We start from the raw sequence: 17541 nt of genomic DNA, 5'->3' as shown, positions 1-17541 counted from the left end.
TCCCTGGCTGCAAACTTCCTAAAACTAGGAGCTCACGGTGGTCAGCTCCCCTGTAGCGGGCTGTGCTTTAGTGTGGCCTTGGTGACTCCCAGAATGAGCCCCATGTTGGGGCAGCCAAGAGACGGAGGCTGTTCTCATGCTCACTGCTTCTGGCCAGGGAACAGGCACTCATTTTGGGAAGGAGCTCTGGGAGCACATGTGGGCCGACCTGGTGCGCTTGGCCCTGGGCTGCTGCAGCCTCAGCCTTGGAGTCCCCTACATCCCGTGTGTGGACACAGGGCCGCCGCCTGGCACTGCAGGTGTGCGGGAAGTGGCTGGTCGCAGTCCGAGTCCTGTCTCCCTCCCTCTGCCACTCCCAGCAGAATGCACACACCTCCTGACTTTCAAATGGCACTTCTCTCAACACCTGCTCAGGTGGCCTGGGCATTTTCTGTGGCGCTTACCATCCTCACACGTGGACGGATGGCAGAGAGGAAGGGAGCAGGTTTTCTCCAGTCTGACGCTCTACTTCCTCAGCAGTGCCAGGCCACGTGCTGTTCTGGGTCACAGGGTCTGTTGAGTCAGGTCCACATCCATCATGACAGCCCATTAGGGCCCCTAGCTGGCTCAGTCGGTTAAGCATCTGCCTTCCGCTCAGGTCATGATCCCAGGGTCCTGAGTAGGGAATCCCTGCTCAGCGGGGAGCCTGCTTCTCCCTCTCCCTCTGCCTGCCTCTCTGCCTACTTGTGCTATCTCTCTGTCAAAAAAAAGAAAACCTTTAAAAAAAAAAAAAGGAAACAAAACCCAGCCCATTAGTTCCCAGAGTGCCACACAGCGTGGCCAGCAGCCTGCCTGGGAACCGGCAGAGGTGTGTTCCACGGCCGCTCTGCCTGGGGGCGGGGACGGGCAGTGCTCTCCTTGAGAATCTCTTCTGGAGACCTTTTAACGACCATAGACACCACTTTGATGAAAGAAAGCTCTCAGGAACACATGCTTGTAAAACCAGAGTCCCATCAGACTTACCTGGTCATTGTTTTGGGGGAACTGCTGTTCCGTTGGTCAGTTTGCAGTCAGGAAGTCTGCTGAAAACAGCTTTTCTTCCTAAGTGCTCCTGAAGCCAGTGTAATCATTCTTATTATCCCTCCCAGGATGTTTGCTATCAGGGTCCTTTGTCCCCAGAATAGCCAGTTTGCTGGGTGGGGGTTGTCCCGCCCAGATCTCCAGGGCCCCCTGGCTTTCTGTGGCCGTGGACAGCTGCTGCCTGCAGTGCCCAGCCTCCTCAGGCCTAGTGGCTGACCCTTTGGGAAACTCTTCACTGCTCTTGGATGTCACCTACTGCACCTCCCAGGACTGAGGTTCTGCCCACGGTGAAGAAGCCTCGGGCTGACCCCACCTGTGCCCAACCATCCACGTGAAGATATGGCAGTGCCTTTACTTACTGGAACTGTCATTGAGTCCAGAATCTTGTCCATGCACAATTAACATTTCTCCAGGTCCATGAATCAGCCCGTCATATTTTGTTCTTTATTAACTTCATGTTTGAGATTTTGGTCAGTATTTCTCTTGTTGGTTTTTAATTAAAGCAGTGTGTGTCACGGTCTCGTGCGTCTCTTCTGCTGTCTCCTTGAGCCTTGCTTGACAGGAGACTGGGCACACAGGTGAATTTAGGTGAGGCCACATTGATCTGATTTACATAGTAGCTGGGACAGGTGTGTGGCGGGGGGCACGACAGAGACAGGCCATGCTCTTCTCTACCCTCCCCCATGGGACCCTGTGGCCAGATTAGTTCACAGCACTGCTGTCGTGCCCGGGACTGTGCTATTGGAAGTGCTGGCTCCTTCCCACTTCCCCTCCCTTGTGTGTGTCCTTTAAGTCACACAGTCCAGCTGCTCCTCGGTCCTGCACCTGAGGGTCTGCACCTGGGATGACCCTGGAGGCCCAGGGAGCACGTGCCCTTGGTTGTGTCCAGGAGTCCCGTGAACACCCAGTGCTCTGTGTGCACAGCCCTCCCTTGCCAGTGTAGCTGGCCTGGCTTGTGAGGACAGTCCAGGCCTGTCATAGTTCTTGATGGGCCTTAGCCTGGCGACTGTGACTCTTCCCCACCTAACTGCCCTGGAGGACAGAGAAGTTCCTGCTCATCTCTGGGGGGAAGGTACTGAATTTGATGATGCTTCTGTTATGGTACATGCTTTGCTTATAAAGGGACAAACCATTAAGGTACTGATTGCACCTCAGCTTGGTCCAACCCTTGGTACCTCCTGTGAGATGGATTATATGTGAGGCACACTTGGCTTACTGCCGAGCCATAGAACATTCAAGAAAACAGCCGTTTTCCATAAATGTGCACTTCAACTCGCAGTCCAGCTAGAGGACCTGGCCCACTGCCTCTGCCGTCATCGTTGTCTCTCTAGATTGGTTTTGGACTTCATGTGTTTAGTGCATCTCAAGGTGAGCTTCTCCTTTGGTTCTCCTCTTGTGGTGGCTGAGCTGTGACCCAGGGCACAGTACTGGCTACCTGCCCACCTGTCCTTCCTGTTCGTGGCACACTTTCTACAGGCCTCTGGTTTCTTCATAGTTCCCTGTGTGTCTCCTTGCCCTGTTTAAATGGAGAGGAAATGTTTGTCCTTTATGAACAAACAGTATAAGAGACAGACTCTGTAAGACCACTCCCTTAGTTATTCAGATTTATGAAATGAAATGTTCATTGTAATCAACCTGCGTTTTTATAGTATTGATAGACTTCTTATCACCTGTGTATATCCTTACAGACTCAGGATCTTTCTGTTTTGGCTTACTCTGATTAGCAGTACTTACTGATGTCTTTTTAGGGTTTACAGGGGTCACAGCTTGGTTAGTAACAGCCCCTCCAGGCCAGCTTCCCCACCCTTTCCTCCTACCACAGACACTTGTGGAGGCCTCCTCCTTTTCAGACATGGTGTTAACTGCTCTCCTGTGTTGTTTTTGCGTTTTTTTTTTTTTTTCCTGACTTCTTTTAATGGGGAGTACTATAAGAAGCAATCTGGATGCTCTGGGTTCATTTTGTGGTGTTCTCCCAGCAATCTGGTGGTGGGTTGGCTCATGATGTCACTGCTAGAACACTTCAGAGTCAGAGCTGGGAAAGGCAATTTTCTTTGTGGTTGTGGGTGAACTTGTATGTATTTCTGATTTAACTTGGAGACTGTCTAATCCTTTTTTTTCCCAAGATTTTATTTATTTGGGAGGGAGACAGAGAGAGAGAGAGCTCGAGCAGGGCAGAGGGAGAGGGAGAAGCAGACTCCCTGCTGAGCAGGGAGCATGATGTGGGGCTCGATGCCAGGACCCTGGGATCATGACCCGAGCCGAAGGCAGACGCTTAACGACTGAGCCACCCAGGTGCCCTTGTCTAATCCTTTCTTATTGCCCACCTAAATTTTTACTATTTTCTTCTCCTGTTTCTGTAGTATTTCTTTGTGTCTCATTGGCAACTGTTCTGTCATTGCTTTCTTCACAAATTACTAAATTGCTTTTCAGAAGACATGGTAACAGCATCACGGGTTTATTGGTGCAAGCCGCAGTTAGAGAGGGTACCCTCTTTTATCGTGGCCTTGCCAGCATTTGGTGTTCCTGTGTGTTAACATATTTAATCATTGTTACTGTCTCTGTCCTCTAGCCTCTCCCGTAATTACAAATGTCCAGTGCCATTGTTTTTGGATACCTTGCACATTTTCGTTTCTTGGTTCTTCGAGTTTTTTTGGTGCCTACCCTTTGTCCATTTCTTCACCTAACGTCTTGATGGTGTATAAATTTGAATGAGTTTTTGTATATAAATGAATGCAGTCATATGTGGTTTGACTGTTGTTAGCAGCTTATTGAGACATAATTTGTATACTGTACAGTTCACCTGTTTAAATAATTCAGTGGGTTTTAGTGTAGTCACAAAGTTACACAGCCATCATCACAATCTAGTTCCAGAGCATTTTCAACACCCTAAAAAGAAACCCAAGACCCATTAGCAGACCCCTCACCCACCAGCCCCTGATGATCATTCATCTGCTTTCTGTCTGTGGATCTGCCTCTTCTGGATATTTGATGGAACTGGAATCCCACAATATGTGGCCTTTTGTGTCTGGCCCTTTTGACTGAGCATAATGTTTTCCATGTTCATTTATGTTGTAGTGTGTCTCAGTACTTCCTTTTTATGGCCGAATAATACTCCCGTTTTTTGGCTAGACTATGTTTTGTTTATCCATTTATCCATTGGTGGACATCTGGGTTGTTTTCACCTTTGGGTTGTTAGGTGTCATGCTGCTGTGAACGTTCTTGTACAGGTTTCATGTGGACATAGGTTTCGATTTCTCCTGGATATACACCTAGGGGTGGAATTGCTTGCTTATATGGTGCCTGTTTCCTTTTGAGAAACTGCCGGACTGTCTGCCAAAACGGCTGCACTATTTTACATTCCCAGAGCAGTGGGTGAGGGTCCCAACTTCTCCACATCCTCACCAACACTTGTTACTGTCTGTCTTTTTGATTCTGGCCACCCTTGTGGGTGTGAGGAGGAACCTTCTCGTGGCTTTGATGTGCATTTCCTTAATGACTAATGATGTTGAGCATCTCATCGTGTGCTCATTGGCCATTTGTATGTCTTTTTGGAGAAATGTTTATTCAAATTCCTTGCCTGGTTTTTAAGTGTGTGTGTGTGTGTGTGTGTGTGTGTGTGTGTGTGTGTGTGTGTGTGTGTTTTAATTGAGTTGTAAGAGCTCTTTATGTCTTCTGCATACAAGTCACTTAGCAGATAACGTGATTTACGAATACTTTCTGCCATTCCATGTGTTGTCTTTTCACTTTCTTGATGGTGCCTTTGAAGTGCAGAAGTTTTTAATTTTGGTATAGTCCCTTTGGTCTGTGTTTTTTGTTTTTTTTTTTTTTCCTTTTTTTGTTTGTGCTTTTGGTCTCATATCTAAGAAGCCATTGTCAAGGTCAGGAGGATTTACTCATAGATTTTCTTCTAAGAGTTTTACAGTTTTAGTTCTTACACGTAGATCTTTTGTACATTTGAGCTAGGTTTTGTATATGATACAGGAAAGGCATTCGACTTCATTCTTTTTGTGTTTGGCTATGCATTTGTTGAAAAAAAATGTCCCTACTCACTGAAGAGTCATGGTGCCCTCCTCAAGTATGAGTAGACTATAGACATCTAGGCCTGTACTTCTAAGCTCTGTTCTGCTCCTCTCTGCGTCTGTCCTGTGCCAAGACCACCCTGTCTTGGTTAGTGTACCTTTGTAGTAAGCTTTGAAGTCAGGTCGTGTGATAAGGTAGTTGTTCAGCTTTGTTCTTTTCCGAGATTATTTGGCTTTTCTGTGTCCCATGTGAATTTTAGGATCAGCTCGTCAATTTCTGCAAAGCCAGCTGGGATGTTAGTAGGGATTCCATTGAATAATTTTTAAAATTTGTTAAATTTTGAATTTGTTTAAGTAATTTAAAAACCTAACACTCTATCTGGCTTGGAGGTAACTTTGGTTGAAGTGAGCAGCTGGGCTCTCGATCAGGTAGTTTCCCAGTTGTTAACTAGTTAGCCCACTGCTGTCTTTTTTGAGAAACTTACTTATTTTTATCAAATGTTAACTTTTTCTTTTTGAAGTAGGCTCCACACCCAGTGGGGAGCTCAACGCCAGGCTTGAACTCATGACCCCGAAATCATGACCTGAGCTGAGCTCAAGAGTCGGGCGCTCAACTGACGGAGCCACCCAGTAACTTTTATGTGTAGCTGACAGTTCCTGGAGTCTTCTTTCCATGAAGTTCTACTTCATGCCCTAGGACTGCTAGGTTAAAATTCTATTTGGTTGTGGGATGCAGTCTTAAGCCAGTCTGTGTTCAAGCCCTAACTGAGTACCTTCTGTGTGTCCAGCTTTGTATGAGGTGTGGGTAGGTGATTAGGCAAGGAGTTCTGGATGCGGACACCATGGTCAAAGAGTTTGGACTGGCTTCCTCTGTGGGCTGGTGTTGGATGCAGGTGGCATTGAGGTTGGGCAGTGATGGGAAAGCCAACTGGCTGTGGCAGGGGTGGTTGGAGGTTCACTCAGTGCTGACGGAGGAGAGTGAGAGCAGATAGGAACTGGATGGTGGGGTTTCTGGGCACATGGGACGAGGGGTGGGGGCTGGGATTTGAGCAGGGAAGGGACTTAGGAGAGGAGAACAGTGGCCTGAACCCTGTGGCAGAATGTCATATGGCTTGTCCTGTACTTGGTGTTAACACTTTAGTTCATACATTTAGGAAAAGTGAGCCACTTTGAGTCTTAACCTCTTTTTCCTGTGTCCACCAGTATGACACTGTTCCAATTCAGTCCAGCGTGGTGTTATGTGCTTGCCCATCCCCATCAATGGTGAGGACCCAGACTGAGTCCGGCATAGTCCCTGGCATTCCCACCGGTGGTAGCAGACAGGGCCCCACCATGGACAGCACTGCGGCCGAGTCCCGACCGAGCACCAACTCGCTGCAGCACACCACACAGCCGCCACCACAGCCTCGGAAGAAACGGCCTGAAGACTTCAAGTTTGGGAAAATTCTTGGTGAAGGCTCTTTTTCTACAGTGAGTACCTGCCGCTGCTCTTTCTTGAACAGCCTTCTTGGGAAGGCTGACTTTTCTCAGGGCTTGTAGCTAGGGGACCCCGTTACCAGGGCAGTGTTCTTCCCCAGGTGAGGGTCTCAGGCCCCTCCAGGGTTCTCCGGTTTCGAAGGTGATTTGGGGCCTCCTACCACCAAGTAAATCACGTGGTTAAAATACCTAAGCCATGACTTTGTAGATGAAAGCTTTAAAAAGCATCTATCTGTTGATCTTTCTATTTGGTTTGGTTTGGTTTGGTTTTTGATGCAGTTAATTTTTATTCTAATCAGTCATCAACATATTCCATCTTGTGTCCTTGTGTCCCATTAGCAAGGTCTTAGGAAGCTTTTCTGTCCCTTTGTTTGGAAATGTCGGTATCAATGTCTCTTCAGAGCTTTTGGGAAACATTTAACGACCTTTACTATTTCTTTGTTATTTAAAACAATGTATAAAACAGCATAGCCTTGACCCCTGCTGGGGGTGCAGCCCCAGACCTGCCGGCCTCCGGGCTCTCCTGGCCTGGGTTTCAGTCAGTACCTCTTGTTTGCTACCTGAGTGAGTTGTGCCTGTCTTGTGGCATTTTTCCTTTTCCAGCAAAGAAATGGAGGTTCAGAGCAGCACCTTTGCTGAGGTGGGAGCCCCACGTGGCTGTGATGGGGCCGGGGGCTTGCGCAGGCTGCGGGGAGACCCAAGCACCAGTGCGCCCTGCGAATGGCCAGGGCCTTCTTGCCTGGCCTCTGGGAAGAAACATGTGAAACGTGTTTCCCTTCTCTCTTTTTACATTCATGAAATGTTGCATAATAAGAAGAACATGAAGTTTATAGCTCATCTGTGTTCTCAACTTAGTTTTAATCAGTGTTAACTTTTTGCTCCCCTTATATATATATATATTTTAAAGTTTTTATTTATTTATTTATTTGAGAGAGAGGGAGCATGAGTGTGTGTGCACAAACGGGGAAGGGCAGAGGGAGAGGGAGAAGCAGACTCCCCACTGAGCAGGGAGCCCAGTGCAGGGCCCCATCCCAGGACCCCCCAGGACATGACCTGAGCCAAAGGCAGTTGCTTCACCAACTGAGCTACCGAGGCGCCTCCCCTTACATTTTTAATTTAGATTTTTTATTGGCAGTTTCTGTTTAAATTATGAAAGACTTGTGCTCTCGTGATTAAAATCTTCCAACTATGGGGGCGCCTGGGTGGCTCAGTTGGTTAAGCGACTGCCTTCGGCTCAGGTCATGATCCTGGAGTCCCGGGATCGAGTCCCACATCGGGCTCCCTGCTCAGCAGGGAGTTTGCTTCTCCCTCTGGCCCTCTTCCCTCTCGTGCTCTCTATCTCTCATTCTCTCTCTCAAATAAATAAATAAAATCTTAAAAAAAAAAAAAACTTCAATTATGAGGATAGTACCCAGTAGTTCTGGTCCTCACAGATCTTCTCAGAAAGCAGAAACTAGGGGTGCCTGGGTGGCTTAGTCGTTAAGCGTCTGCCTTCGGCTCAGATCATAATTCCAGGGTCCTGGGATCGAGCCCCGCATCGGGCTCCCTGCTCTGCTGGAAGCCTGCTTCTCCCTGTCGCACTCCCCCTGCTTGTGTTCCCTCTCTCGCTGTGTCTCTCTCTGTCTAAATAAATAAAAATAAACAAAAAAAAGAGAAAGAAGAAACTATTTTGAAAAGAACCTGGGTGTTCTGCACATTTACTTAAAATAGTCCGGTAAGAGAAGCAGTTTTCTCTCCTTCTCTGTTTTACCTCATGGACATTTATCCCGACTAGTAAATGAGGGCTTGTTTGTGAAACTCCCCCTTGTCTGTGGGTCTGCACAGCGGGTGAAAGTAGGTGCCACCCATTCTGGATGATGCCCTCCTGATGTTGAAAAGCCCCGGCTGTAGTTCTTGTCATCCCTGTGCCTTTTGAGCCCAGGTGCCAGGGAAAAGCACCATGAGTTGGAGGTTCCTTCCTGGCGCAGTGTGGCATCCTGCAGCTCTGGGTCTCAGGTTATATGTGCTACCCTCAGGTCTTTCTCATCACTCCTGAAATAGAGACCACTTAAAATTAGATTTCCAGGGGAGGGTGGAGGACAAGCGGCTGTTCCCAGGCTGGGCAGGATCTGCACTTGGCCGGGCCTGGCCCTAGAGAGTGGGGAGGCGCGGCCTGCTGCTGCCTGACCTCCTGGGGATGATCCTTGACATCCAGATTGGCTCTGCTGTCGGCCCCAGTGATGTGGAGGGATGCGTCATGCCTTGTTCCTTGGAAGAGGGATACTCCCTGCCCTGTGCCCATAGGGAAACCTGCACGTAAAATATTGAATTCATAAAACGGAAAGATTTCCTAAGTACCTCCTTCAGAAAGGATCCCATTAATTATTAGTACTTTCTAATAGTTTTTTTCTTGCCCTTTCCTGCTAGGTAGCTAGTACGTGCTCCTGTGAAGAAATTTAATATTTCATAAACAACCTAGGGAGGAGTGTCTTTCCCCAGCCCCTCCCCATCACCTCCCAGTGCTTGAGAACAGTCCACATAGGTATATTCCTCCAGAAAGATCTCTGAGATCTTTCCACTTGAGCACCTATAATCCAACCCCATTCTTCTTAATCACTGCAGGGTGTTTCACATGGTGCTTTCCCAGGATCACTTCTGGTGAGTCTCCTGGAGAATTCTGTAATGGGATGATCATGACCTGTGGCCTCCAAAGGTCTTCCCTGGAGGCCCAGGGATCCCCCAGGATTTGGTCAGGTTTCCATCTGCACTCTGGTCCTCGGGCCATCCTTCCTGCACATGTCTTAGGAGGGGCATCATCCGCCTCAGCTGGCCGTGGTAGGTGGGGGCTGCCCCAGCTCCCCAGCCAACTGGCCTCATCCGGCATGTGGAAGTTGGTGCTCAGTTGTGCCCAGGGGTTGCTCATGTAGGAATCTCTTTTCCATGTTGTGTTGTGCCCTGTTGGCTCTCTGTCCCCACAGTGGAGTATGAGTACAAGCCTTAGGTGTGCTACCGAGAAAGTCCACCAAGAGTGGGGCTCCACCCTGGGCAGGAGGTGCAGCTGGTGGGAGGCGCTCTCTGTGAGCCCCATGGCCTTCTTGTGCCCTTGACGGCAGGGACAGTGTTTAGTGTACCTGAGTGCAGCATCAACTGAAATGTATGATCACAGTTATTTGAAAAAGGCCAAATTCAGGGTGGCTTTACAATGAACATATACTGAGAACATATTCTAAAAGTTATTTTTTGAAGGAATTCCCAGGACCCACCTGAGCTATTATTTGCTGTTTCTTTGTACTGTTTGTGAGGGTTACATTAGTCCAAGATGTTCCTGAATCTATACTTCACTGCACCATGGGAACTTAGCAGCTGATTGAGAACCTTCTGAAGGCAGTTGATTGATCTATGCATTTCCTTTTTATTAGAACACATTAACTTCATCATTAACATCCAGCCAAATTTGTTAGCACAGGACCAATATATCTGAATGTAATTTCAAATATTTAAATGTAATTTCATGGTGGGGGCAGGTTAGCCTGTGTGGTCAGCTGCAAGGTGACTTGTGAGAGTCGATGCCTGGGTTATACTGTTTTTTCTCTTTCCCCCTTTTCTTCCCAAACCAGGTTGTCCTGGCCCGAGAACTGGCAACCTCAAGGGAATACGCTAGTAAGTACTAAGTCCAGGGGGCTGTGTGTCTGGGATGCAGGGTAGGTCATGTGTTAACACGTGGCTGCCAGGCTGCCTAGCACCTGGAGGTTCTATGCTGATTTCAGGGGTGGGACGCTGGTGGTCTTAGAGACCACAGAGCTGGTGGGTAGGTTTTGTGAAAAACTTTTAATTTGTATTAGTTAACCTTTATGAGTTTTGTTTTTAGTTTGTTTTTTTTTGTTTGTTTGTTTTGTTTTTACCATTATCAATCATAGTAACTTGCTTTTCTCTTACTTTAAGTTAAAATTCTAGAGAAACGTCACATTATCAAAGAGAACAAGGTCCCGTATGTAACCAGAGAGAGAGACGTGATGTCACGCCTGGATCACCCGTTCTTTGTTAAACTTTACTTCACATTTCAGGATGATGAAAAGCTGTGTATCCTTTGAACAGTCAGAGCCTTCTGAAATCACACCGGTGACCCCGTACTGTTGAATCATGACCCCACTGTGTATTTTCACAAGTCGTTCCTTCCCTGGAAAGGACAATGGTGGCATATCTTTTTTTTTTTTTTTTTTTTTTAAGATTTTATTTATTTGACAGAGAGACACTGAGAGAGGGAACACAAGCGGGGGGAGTGGGAGAGGGAGAAGCAGGCCTCCCGTGGAGTGTAGGGAGCCTGATGAGGGGCTCGATCCCAGGACCCTGGGATCATGACCTGAGCTGAAGGCAGACACCCAACGACTGAGCCACCCAGGCACCCCAAGGGTGGCATATTCTAAATACAAACGAATTCACATCACTTTGCTTTGGGAGCCCCTGGGATTGCTGACGTTCACTGAAGTAGAATGGTACTTCAAAAGAAATGATCACAAACCTTTTTGAGGTTTTTTTCTCATAAGCATTGTATCTAAAGGATTATTATTATTTTAACTCCATGGTTGCTGGATTTTTATTCAAAGGCATTCCCTTATTCTTCTAACTGGTATCCTTGGATTATCCATCAGGTGTCAAGTCCTGCTCAAAGCAGGGAAGTGAGGGAGGAAAAAGGATCTTGGGCATCCAGGGCCCCTCTCTGCCCTCTTTGGCCCAGGGGTATGGGGTTTGGTTGGAAAGGACATCTTTACCAGGGGAAGCCCCCAAGTGAGAAGTCTAGGGAGCCACCCACAGGAGCCCAAACTCTTTCCCACAGTACCCAGAACACTGTCCTCCCCAGGCCCTCCAGCCTCCCTCCCTTTTTCCTCCCCTCCACCCTCCCTGTGACCTCCGCCCCAGTCTGCTCTCTGCCTGTGGATAGCTCTGATCACCCAGTACCTCTGGCTCTCCAGCAAGGCTGTCACACCCCACTGATTGCTTCTTCTGCTCCCTGATTTCTCCACTAACCCCTGGAGCAATGTTTTTTCCCTTCTTTTACCTTGCTTAAGGAGCAGGGCAGGCAGGGCACCATGGTTGCCAGGGTAGGCTACACTGTGTTGTCTAGCTTGTCCCAGGGCTTTCCCATCACGTGGCCTGGCTGTCCAGTTTCTCCTCACTCCACAGCCCTTTCCTGTAGTTTTTGCCAACCAGGACCTCCCCAGCCCCTCTGTGCCCCAGCGACTCAGTCCCCAGTCCCAGCAGATGCTCTTCTGGTTTCTGCTCCACTGAGAGAGGTCAGCTGTCAAATGGAGTTGCCTCGGGGCTTGTTCAGGCCTCAGTCTTGGCCTTAGTTCTTTCCCTTCAGCCATCTCGTATCCTCAGCTTGTGCCCCCACAAAGCTGGTCCCCGTAAGGGCTTGGCCTCCCCCCTCCACCCCCTCTCCCCCAGGCCTTCCCCTACCTCTCTCTACACAGATTCTTCTGGTTTAGAACTTTGCTCCATCGTGTTCCCCCTTCAGCACCATTTTCTGGCCTCATCAACTGTCAGCCAAATGTGTTCTTTTGCTTATTGAGAAGTTCTTGTTGAGTGCCAGGTCATGGGGATATGCTGGTGAAAAGGTGACCAAGGCTCAGCTCTCACGGGGTCTGCATTCCGTGGAGGAGTTAGACGCACGCAGACCATCGGTGCCTGTGGAGTAGACGTGAGGGAGGGAGCAGGGGCAGTGAGGGAGGTAAGAGGGTGAGGGGAGGTGCTGCTCCTGTAGCTCGGTGGTCTGCAGGGACATGGACTTCGGCCAGAGACCTGGGTGGAGCGAGGGCTGGAGTGCTTCTGTGCTGGTGGAGTGAAAAGGCTGGGCAGGGGCCAGCTTCTCCTCCCCTGGAGCCTGGCAGGAATTACGGATTTTCTTCTGAGTGTGCAGGAAGCCCCGAGGGGCTGGAGCAGAGTAGCCGTTTTCTGTGATCATGGCTGGTGCTGCACTGAAGGCTCTTGCAAGTGAGCCAGGCAAGGGCGGTGCAGTCAAGGTGGCTCCTGGGTGTGGGGCTTTGGGGTCGGGGTGCACAGGGGTGCTGTGACTGAGTCGGGAGAGACCAGGCTGGAGGTGTGTGTGGCGTTGGCGTCCGAGGCATCTGTGGGCACCTGCTGCTGCTGGGTGCCTGCTGGCAGAGCTCGGTGAGGAGCCATGGCGGCGTGCAAACTGAGGGCTGGCTGGCTGGCCGCCGGAGGGCCCTCGGCAGGGAAGAGTCCCGAGGCCTGAGCCTGAGTCACCCCCGCACATACTGGCACGCAGGAGGCAGGGTGTTGCCGGTGAGCGGAGGACAGACCTCGGGGGGGCCGCGGGGCCAGGTGGTTTCCAGCAGGGGGTTGCTTGGCAGCCAGGTCAGGTGCTGCGGACTACTGGCCGAGTACCTAGGGCCTGGGTCTGCCCTGTGGAATGGCCCCTGTACACGTTGTTCTGGGGTGGGGAGGGGATTTCAGGAGACGGCGGTGAGGGGGTCCAGGCAGCACACACAGTGGGTTCTGCCCAGTGGTCCTGCCTTCAGTGGGGAGCAGTAAAGTGGTCTCATATTTAGAGGCATGTAGGGCAGAGAGGGGGCTCCTTGTTGGTTTGTTTAGGGGTTAGAGAATGTATGCTTCTGCCTGGCTCCTGCATCACCCCTGTCCCCACGACTCTGCTGTCACTGCTTATGGCCCCGAGGACAGTGAAGAGTCGTCTTCCTTCATGGCTGCTTGGTGTCTCTCTCACCTTTGAGGCCACCTTGACTGGCTGCTCATCATTGTGTGTCCCTTCTTGTGGCTTGGGGACAGGAGTAGTGTTCTAAGCCTTAGGCTGAGCTCCAGTTCTGTCCCTCCTTGGCTTTGTGACCTTGAGTCAGTTGCTTAACCTCTCTGGGCTAGGTTCTTTTGCCAAGCACAGGCATTGAGCTTACTGGGCTCTTATCACAGGCTTGGTCTTTGCTCATCCTTCCAGGAATTCACCCATGTCATGGGAGAGAACGGCTTCCTCCTCGCTGCCCTGGGCCACTGGCTGTGCCAAGAGAAGGAGAAACATTCTAGGATGTCAAGGACCCAGGAGATGTGAGAGAGTACTTCAGGGGATGAGGAAAGTGTGTGGTTGGAGACAACATGGGCTTGGAGCCCGGACCCTCAAAAGTTGTCATGTTCAGAACCTTTGGTCACCTTAGCTTCACAGCTGAGCGGAGAACTAGAAGTGTCCCTCACCCAGGAAACAGGAACTCAAGGAGTGGTCAGATACGGGGCAAACCCTGTGAAGCTCAGGGAGGTGCTGTGCCTGCCGAGGCCGAGCCTCTAAGGTCTACTGCAGGCTCCTAAGCTCTCCTCAGTGCTAAGGTTCATGGCTAGTCCAGGTAGGGCTGCTGGCCCAGCCAGCGCCAAGCTACTGCTTCGGGGTGAGGCCAGAATCTGCAGGCCACTGGGGAGGAGGCCATGGACACCAGCCTTCCCTGCAGAGAAGACAGAGCAGGGCAAGCTGTGAAGGGGTCTGGCTGGGACCCTTTTCCTTCCCTGTGAGTAAGGTGTGTTTTCTTTTTTGCTTCAGGTTCCTGTTGTCCTAGTTGGAAGGGCTTGGGTGGCCACAGGTGGGGCTAAATCATGGACAGGTTTGGACAGCTTTGGTCACTGGTCCCTTCCATCCTGGGCTTGTCCTCACTGGCCTGCAGCATCAAACTCTGTCCTCGGTGGGAGACCGCAGTGCCCTGGCAAACAGAAGCCAGATGGAAGACCTTGAGCGCCAGCCACCCCTTCCTGCCCTCAGAGCCACTACCTAGGGCGGTGAGGACTCCTGTTACTGTGTCCCTTGGCTGCTAGGGAGCCGTGAAGTACCTGTAGGTTACCATTTATAGGTGCAGATGTTTGGTGCTTCCAAGAGGAAGCTGTTATATGGGATCCATTATTGTTTCATTCTGTAATCCTTTTGGGAAGGGAGAATGGAAGCAAATCACAGCACAGTGGTGCCTGAGGGAAAGATACCTGTGTTTCTTGTGTCTCTCCCCAGCGGGTGACCAATAAATAGATAGACTCAAGAAGATAATAAAATGGTATTTGTCTTATAAGACTTGTTACTTTATGCTTGGACAGGAGCATGCATTTGAGAAACCTTTTATATGAATTGACTCTTAGCACACCATGGAATGCAGTTGGTGCTCAGTAAATGCTGTCTGTCCACTGTGGTGCGGGTTTGGAGGCTGAATTAGGATGGAGGGCCCCCTTCCCCTTGCTGAAGCCTGCTAAGAGGCATGTATGCCACGGGCTCTGGCCACTCTCTCTAGTGGCTTCCCTCCCTTGAGCCCGTGGGTGCCTTTGGGGATGGTGGGGTCCAGAAGGAGCAGTCAGGCCAAGGGGTGTGTGTCACTGTGTTCTTGGGGAGGAACCCATCCTGGGGCCCGGGCATGGGGCTGGGGCCTGGGCGTGGGGCTAGGGCCAGGGAGTCCTATCAGCCCCGGCGGCTGTGGGTTTGATCACAACAGGGTCTGACCTGAAGAGGGACCACTGTCTCAGGCCATGGGTACCTTTGGTTTTCATGAATTAAAAGTATTCCTATTGGGCTGTAAGCTTAGATTTTAAAAAAATGACTTTTTTTCTCTTCCTTAACAATGTGATATTTAGACTTTGGTCTTAGTTATGCCAAAAATGGAGAACTCCTTAAATACATTCGCAAAATTGGCTCATTCGATGAGACGTGCACCCGGTTTTACACGGCCGAGATGGTGTCAGCTCTGGAGTACTTGCATGGCAAGGGCATCATTCACAGGTACCACACCAGCTGCCTGTGGGCTTTGCTTCCCGGGCCTTGGGGTCAGCTCTGTGGGCTTTTCTGGAAGGGTGGGAGGCCTCCTTGTGAGAACTAAGGAGAAGTTGATGTCACCTGATGTTGAGACTCACGGGCCTCCCAGTACCAGGTGAAGTTGGCAGCCGGTGGCGCTCTGGGCCGTCCCCACTCGTGCTTTTAGTCCCCGCCTTAAGGCTTGCGGGCGCGCTTCTTTCTGATCTCCTTTTCTGTGACTCTCCGATATTATCAAATCGAAAGTTCGTATGAGCTCTTTTGTTGTTGTTGCTGTTACAGATGGTTTTCTATTGTGGTGAAATACACATAACAAAATTTAACATTTTAACCTTTTTTTCTGGTTTTATTAAGAAACAACATTGATCACTGTATATGTCAAAGGTGTGCAACACGATGGTTGATTTATATATATTGTGAAATGATTACCTGACTACAATAAGTTTCAAAGATCTTTATGGGTTAAAAAATGATGGATTACACTTTAATAAAAAGTGTATTGAAAACGACAGATGCGTTTATGAAATAATGTAGTTTGAATCTACTCATTAGATGCAGTTGGATATTTGTTCAGTGTGAACTTTCTAGACTTACATTCTTGGTTGTTTGTCCATAAAGATTATAAGTATTCAGTTCATTTGTTTTCAGCAAAACTTAAAAGTGTGTAATAACATTGCTATTTAAATATTTCATCTCAAATGTACAAAATCTGCTTTCACAGAGACCTGAAACCGGAAAACATTTTGTTAAATGAAGACATGCACATCCAGATCACAGATTTCGGAACAGCAAAAGTACTATCCCCGGAGAGTAAACAAGGTGTGTGAGTGCCGTTTCTAGCACGTCCCAGTTCATTGCTTAAGATCAAAAACAGCTTCTTAGAAATGTGTTGAATGGCATTGTATTCATTGACAGTGACATGTTAGTCATACCTTTGCTGTTGTAAAGTAGACACTTAAGCTTTCACAGGGGCAGGCCGTGGCTTCCGTGGTGGCTCTGCGAAGGCCTGGGCAATTTGCGCCTGGTCTGGAGGGAAGGCTCTTCTGGGCGGTTTGTGGTTGGTCTGCCAGCCCCTCTCTACATATTGGTGTCCCAGGTCCCTGTGAGTACCTGGGAGTGTCCGCTACGGCTCAGCCTCCCCAGTCCTAGAAGATGCCAGGGTGCCACATTTGTTCCTGGTCTTCTGTGCAGGAGCGTGGGGTCTATGGAGTCAGCTCCCAGCCCTCCCATGTTGGTACTGTGGGTTATAATTGTGAGAGCACTGTCCCTATGTCCCAGTGCCCACCATCTGCCCGTCTGTCTCCCCGTCCCCTGTGTGTAGTTGATCAGGCACGCCGATCATAGTGAGGTTCTGTGAAATTACAGAACAAGTGCGGGCTGGCGTTTAGCCTGCTGCTCAAGTGCACATCTATAATTACAAACCCTCCTAATCACTGTTCCCCTAGGGTAATTCCTGGTGTTGGTTTGTGCATCATGACCACTCCATCACCTGAGGAGGAGTTGCTGACAGTAAAGTGGGCCAGAAGAGTCCCTTGGGGTGTCCTGGCTAGCCAGCAGGGACCTTAAAATTAATAAGGGACCTTGAAAATGAACCTTGAGTCAGGACACTTGTCCCGAACAGAGCCACCCTGAGCCTGGCCTGCGAGGCTGGGCATTGTGCTCGCCTCTGCCAGGGCTCGTGGGGACTCGTGAGAGAGAAGGACTGGATTCAGATGGAAGCACCCACCTCGCTACAGCTGCCCTCCTGTGGAGAGGGGAGCTGTGAGCCCCATGAAGCAGTGGGAGAGCCCTCTAGCTTGGCCGGGCAGGCCTTCTCTGCCTCAGGTTGAACTGAGGCCCCCTTAGTGAGCGGTCGCATGCAGGGCGGCTACCGGGCTGATGCCTGGGGTCCCCTCCTCCCAGCAGCGTCTGGCTGGGCCTCTGAATTCTCTTCCACAGGATGCCTTGTCTTTGCTTCCCAGGTGCTCTTGAAGCACCGTGTTTTCACTCTCAGGATTATGGTGAAGTTTCTGTTAGTGCCTTCCTGTTTGTGCAGACGCTCATTGAATCACCAAGACTGTGTCTTGGATTTGGGAACTTCTCTGAGAATCCTAGGGCGCCACTCTTTGGAGCCAAAACAAAACTTGCAATCAAGGAAGACACTTTTATTTCTCAACAAATTTCAGTCCTGGTGCCACTCGCCCGCCTTTTGCATTTCCCTTTCCTGCCTTC

At 49.7% G+C, this 17541-nt stretch overlaps 1 protein-coding gene across 5 annotated transcripts in view; it reads left to right on the top strand.

Moving 5' to 3' along the window:
• Window positions 1–17541, top strand: part of PDPK1 (3-phosphoinositide dependent protein kinase 1) — a 79475-nt gene that overhangs the window by 27943 nt on the left and 33991 nt on the right. For all 5 annotated transcript variants that reach the window (XM_073899631.1, XM_025877138.2, XM_025877137.2 and 2 more), the window contains 5 exons: window positions 6282–6548; window positions 10151–10193; window positions 10476–10613; window positions 15156–15300; window positions 16052–16149. In XM_073899631.1, coding sequence (XP_073755732.1) covers window positions 6339–6548; window positions 10151–10193; window positions 10476–10613; window positions 15156–15300; window positions 16052–16149 — 634 coding nt within the window. In that variant the 5' untranslated portion in view covers window positions 6282–6338. The remainder of the gene's footprint in view (window positions 1–6281; window positions 6549–10150; window positions 10194–10475; window positions 10614–15155; window positions 15301–16051; window positions 16150–17541) is intronic.

Source organism: Callorhinus ursinus, unplaced genomic scaffold (assembly GCF_003265705.2).
Source record: "Callorhinus ursinus isolate GAN/ISIS: 27379988/994484 unplaced genomic scaffold, GSC_fseal_2.0 scaffold13, whole genome shotgun sequence".
NCBI lineage: Eukaryota > Metazoa > Chordata > Mammalia > Carnivora > Otariidae > Callorhinus > Callorhinus ursinus.
Note: the sequence above shows the minus strand (reverse complement) of the source record. Positions and strands in the feature narration are given on the sequence as shown.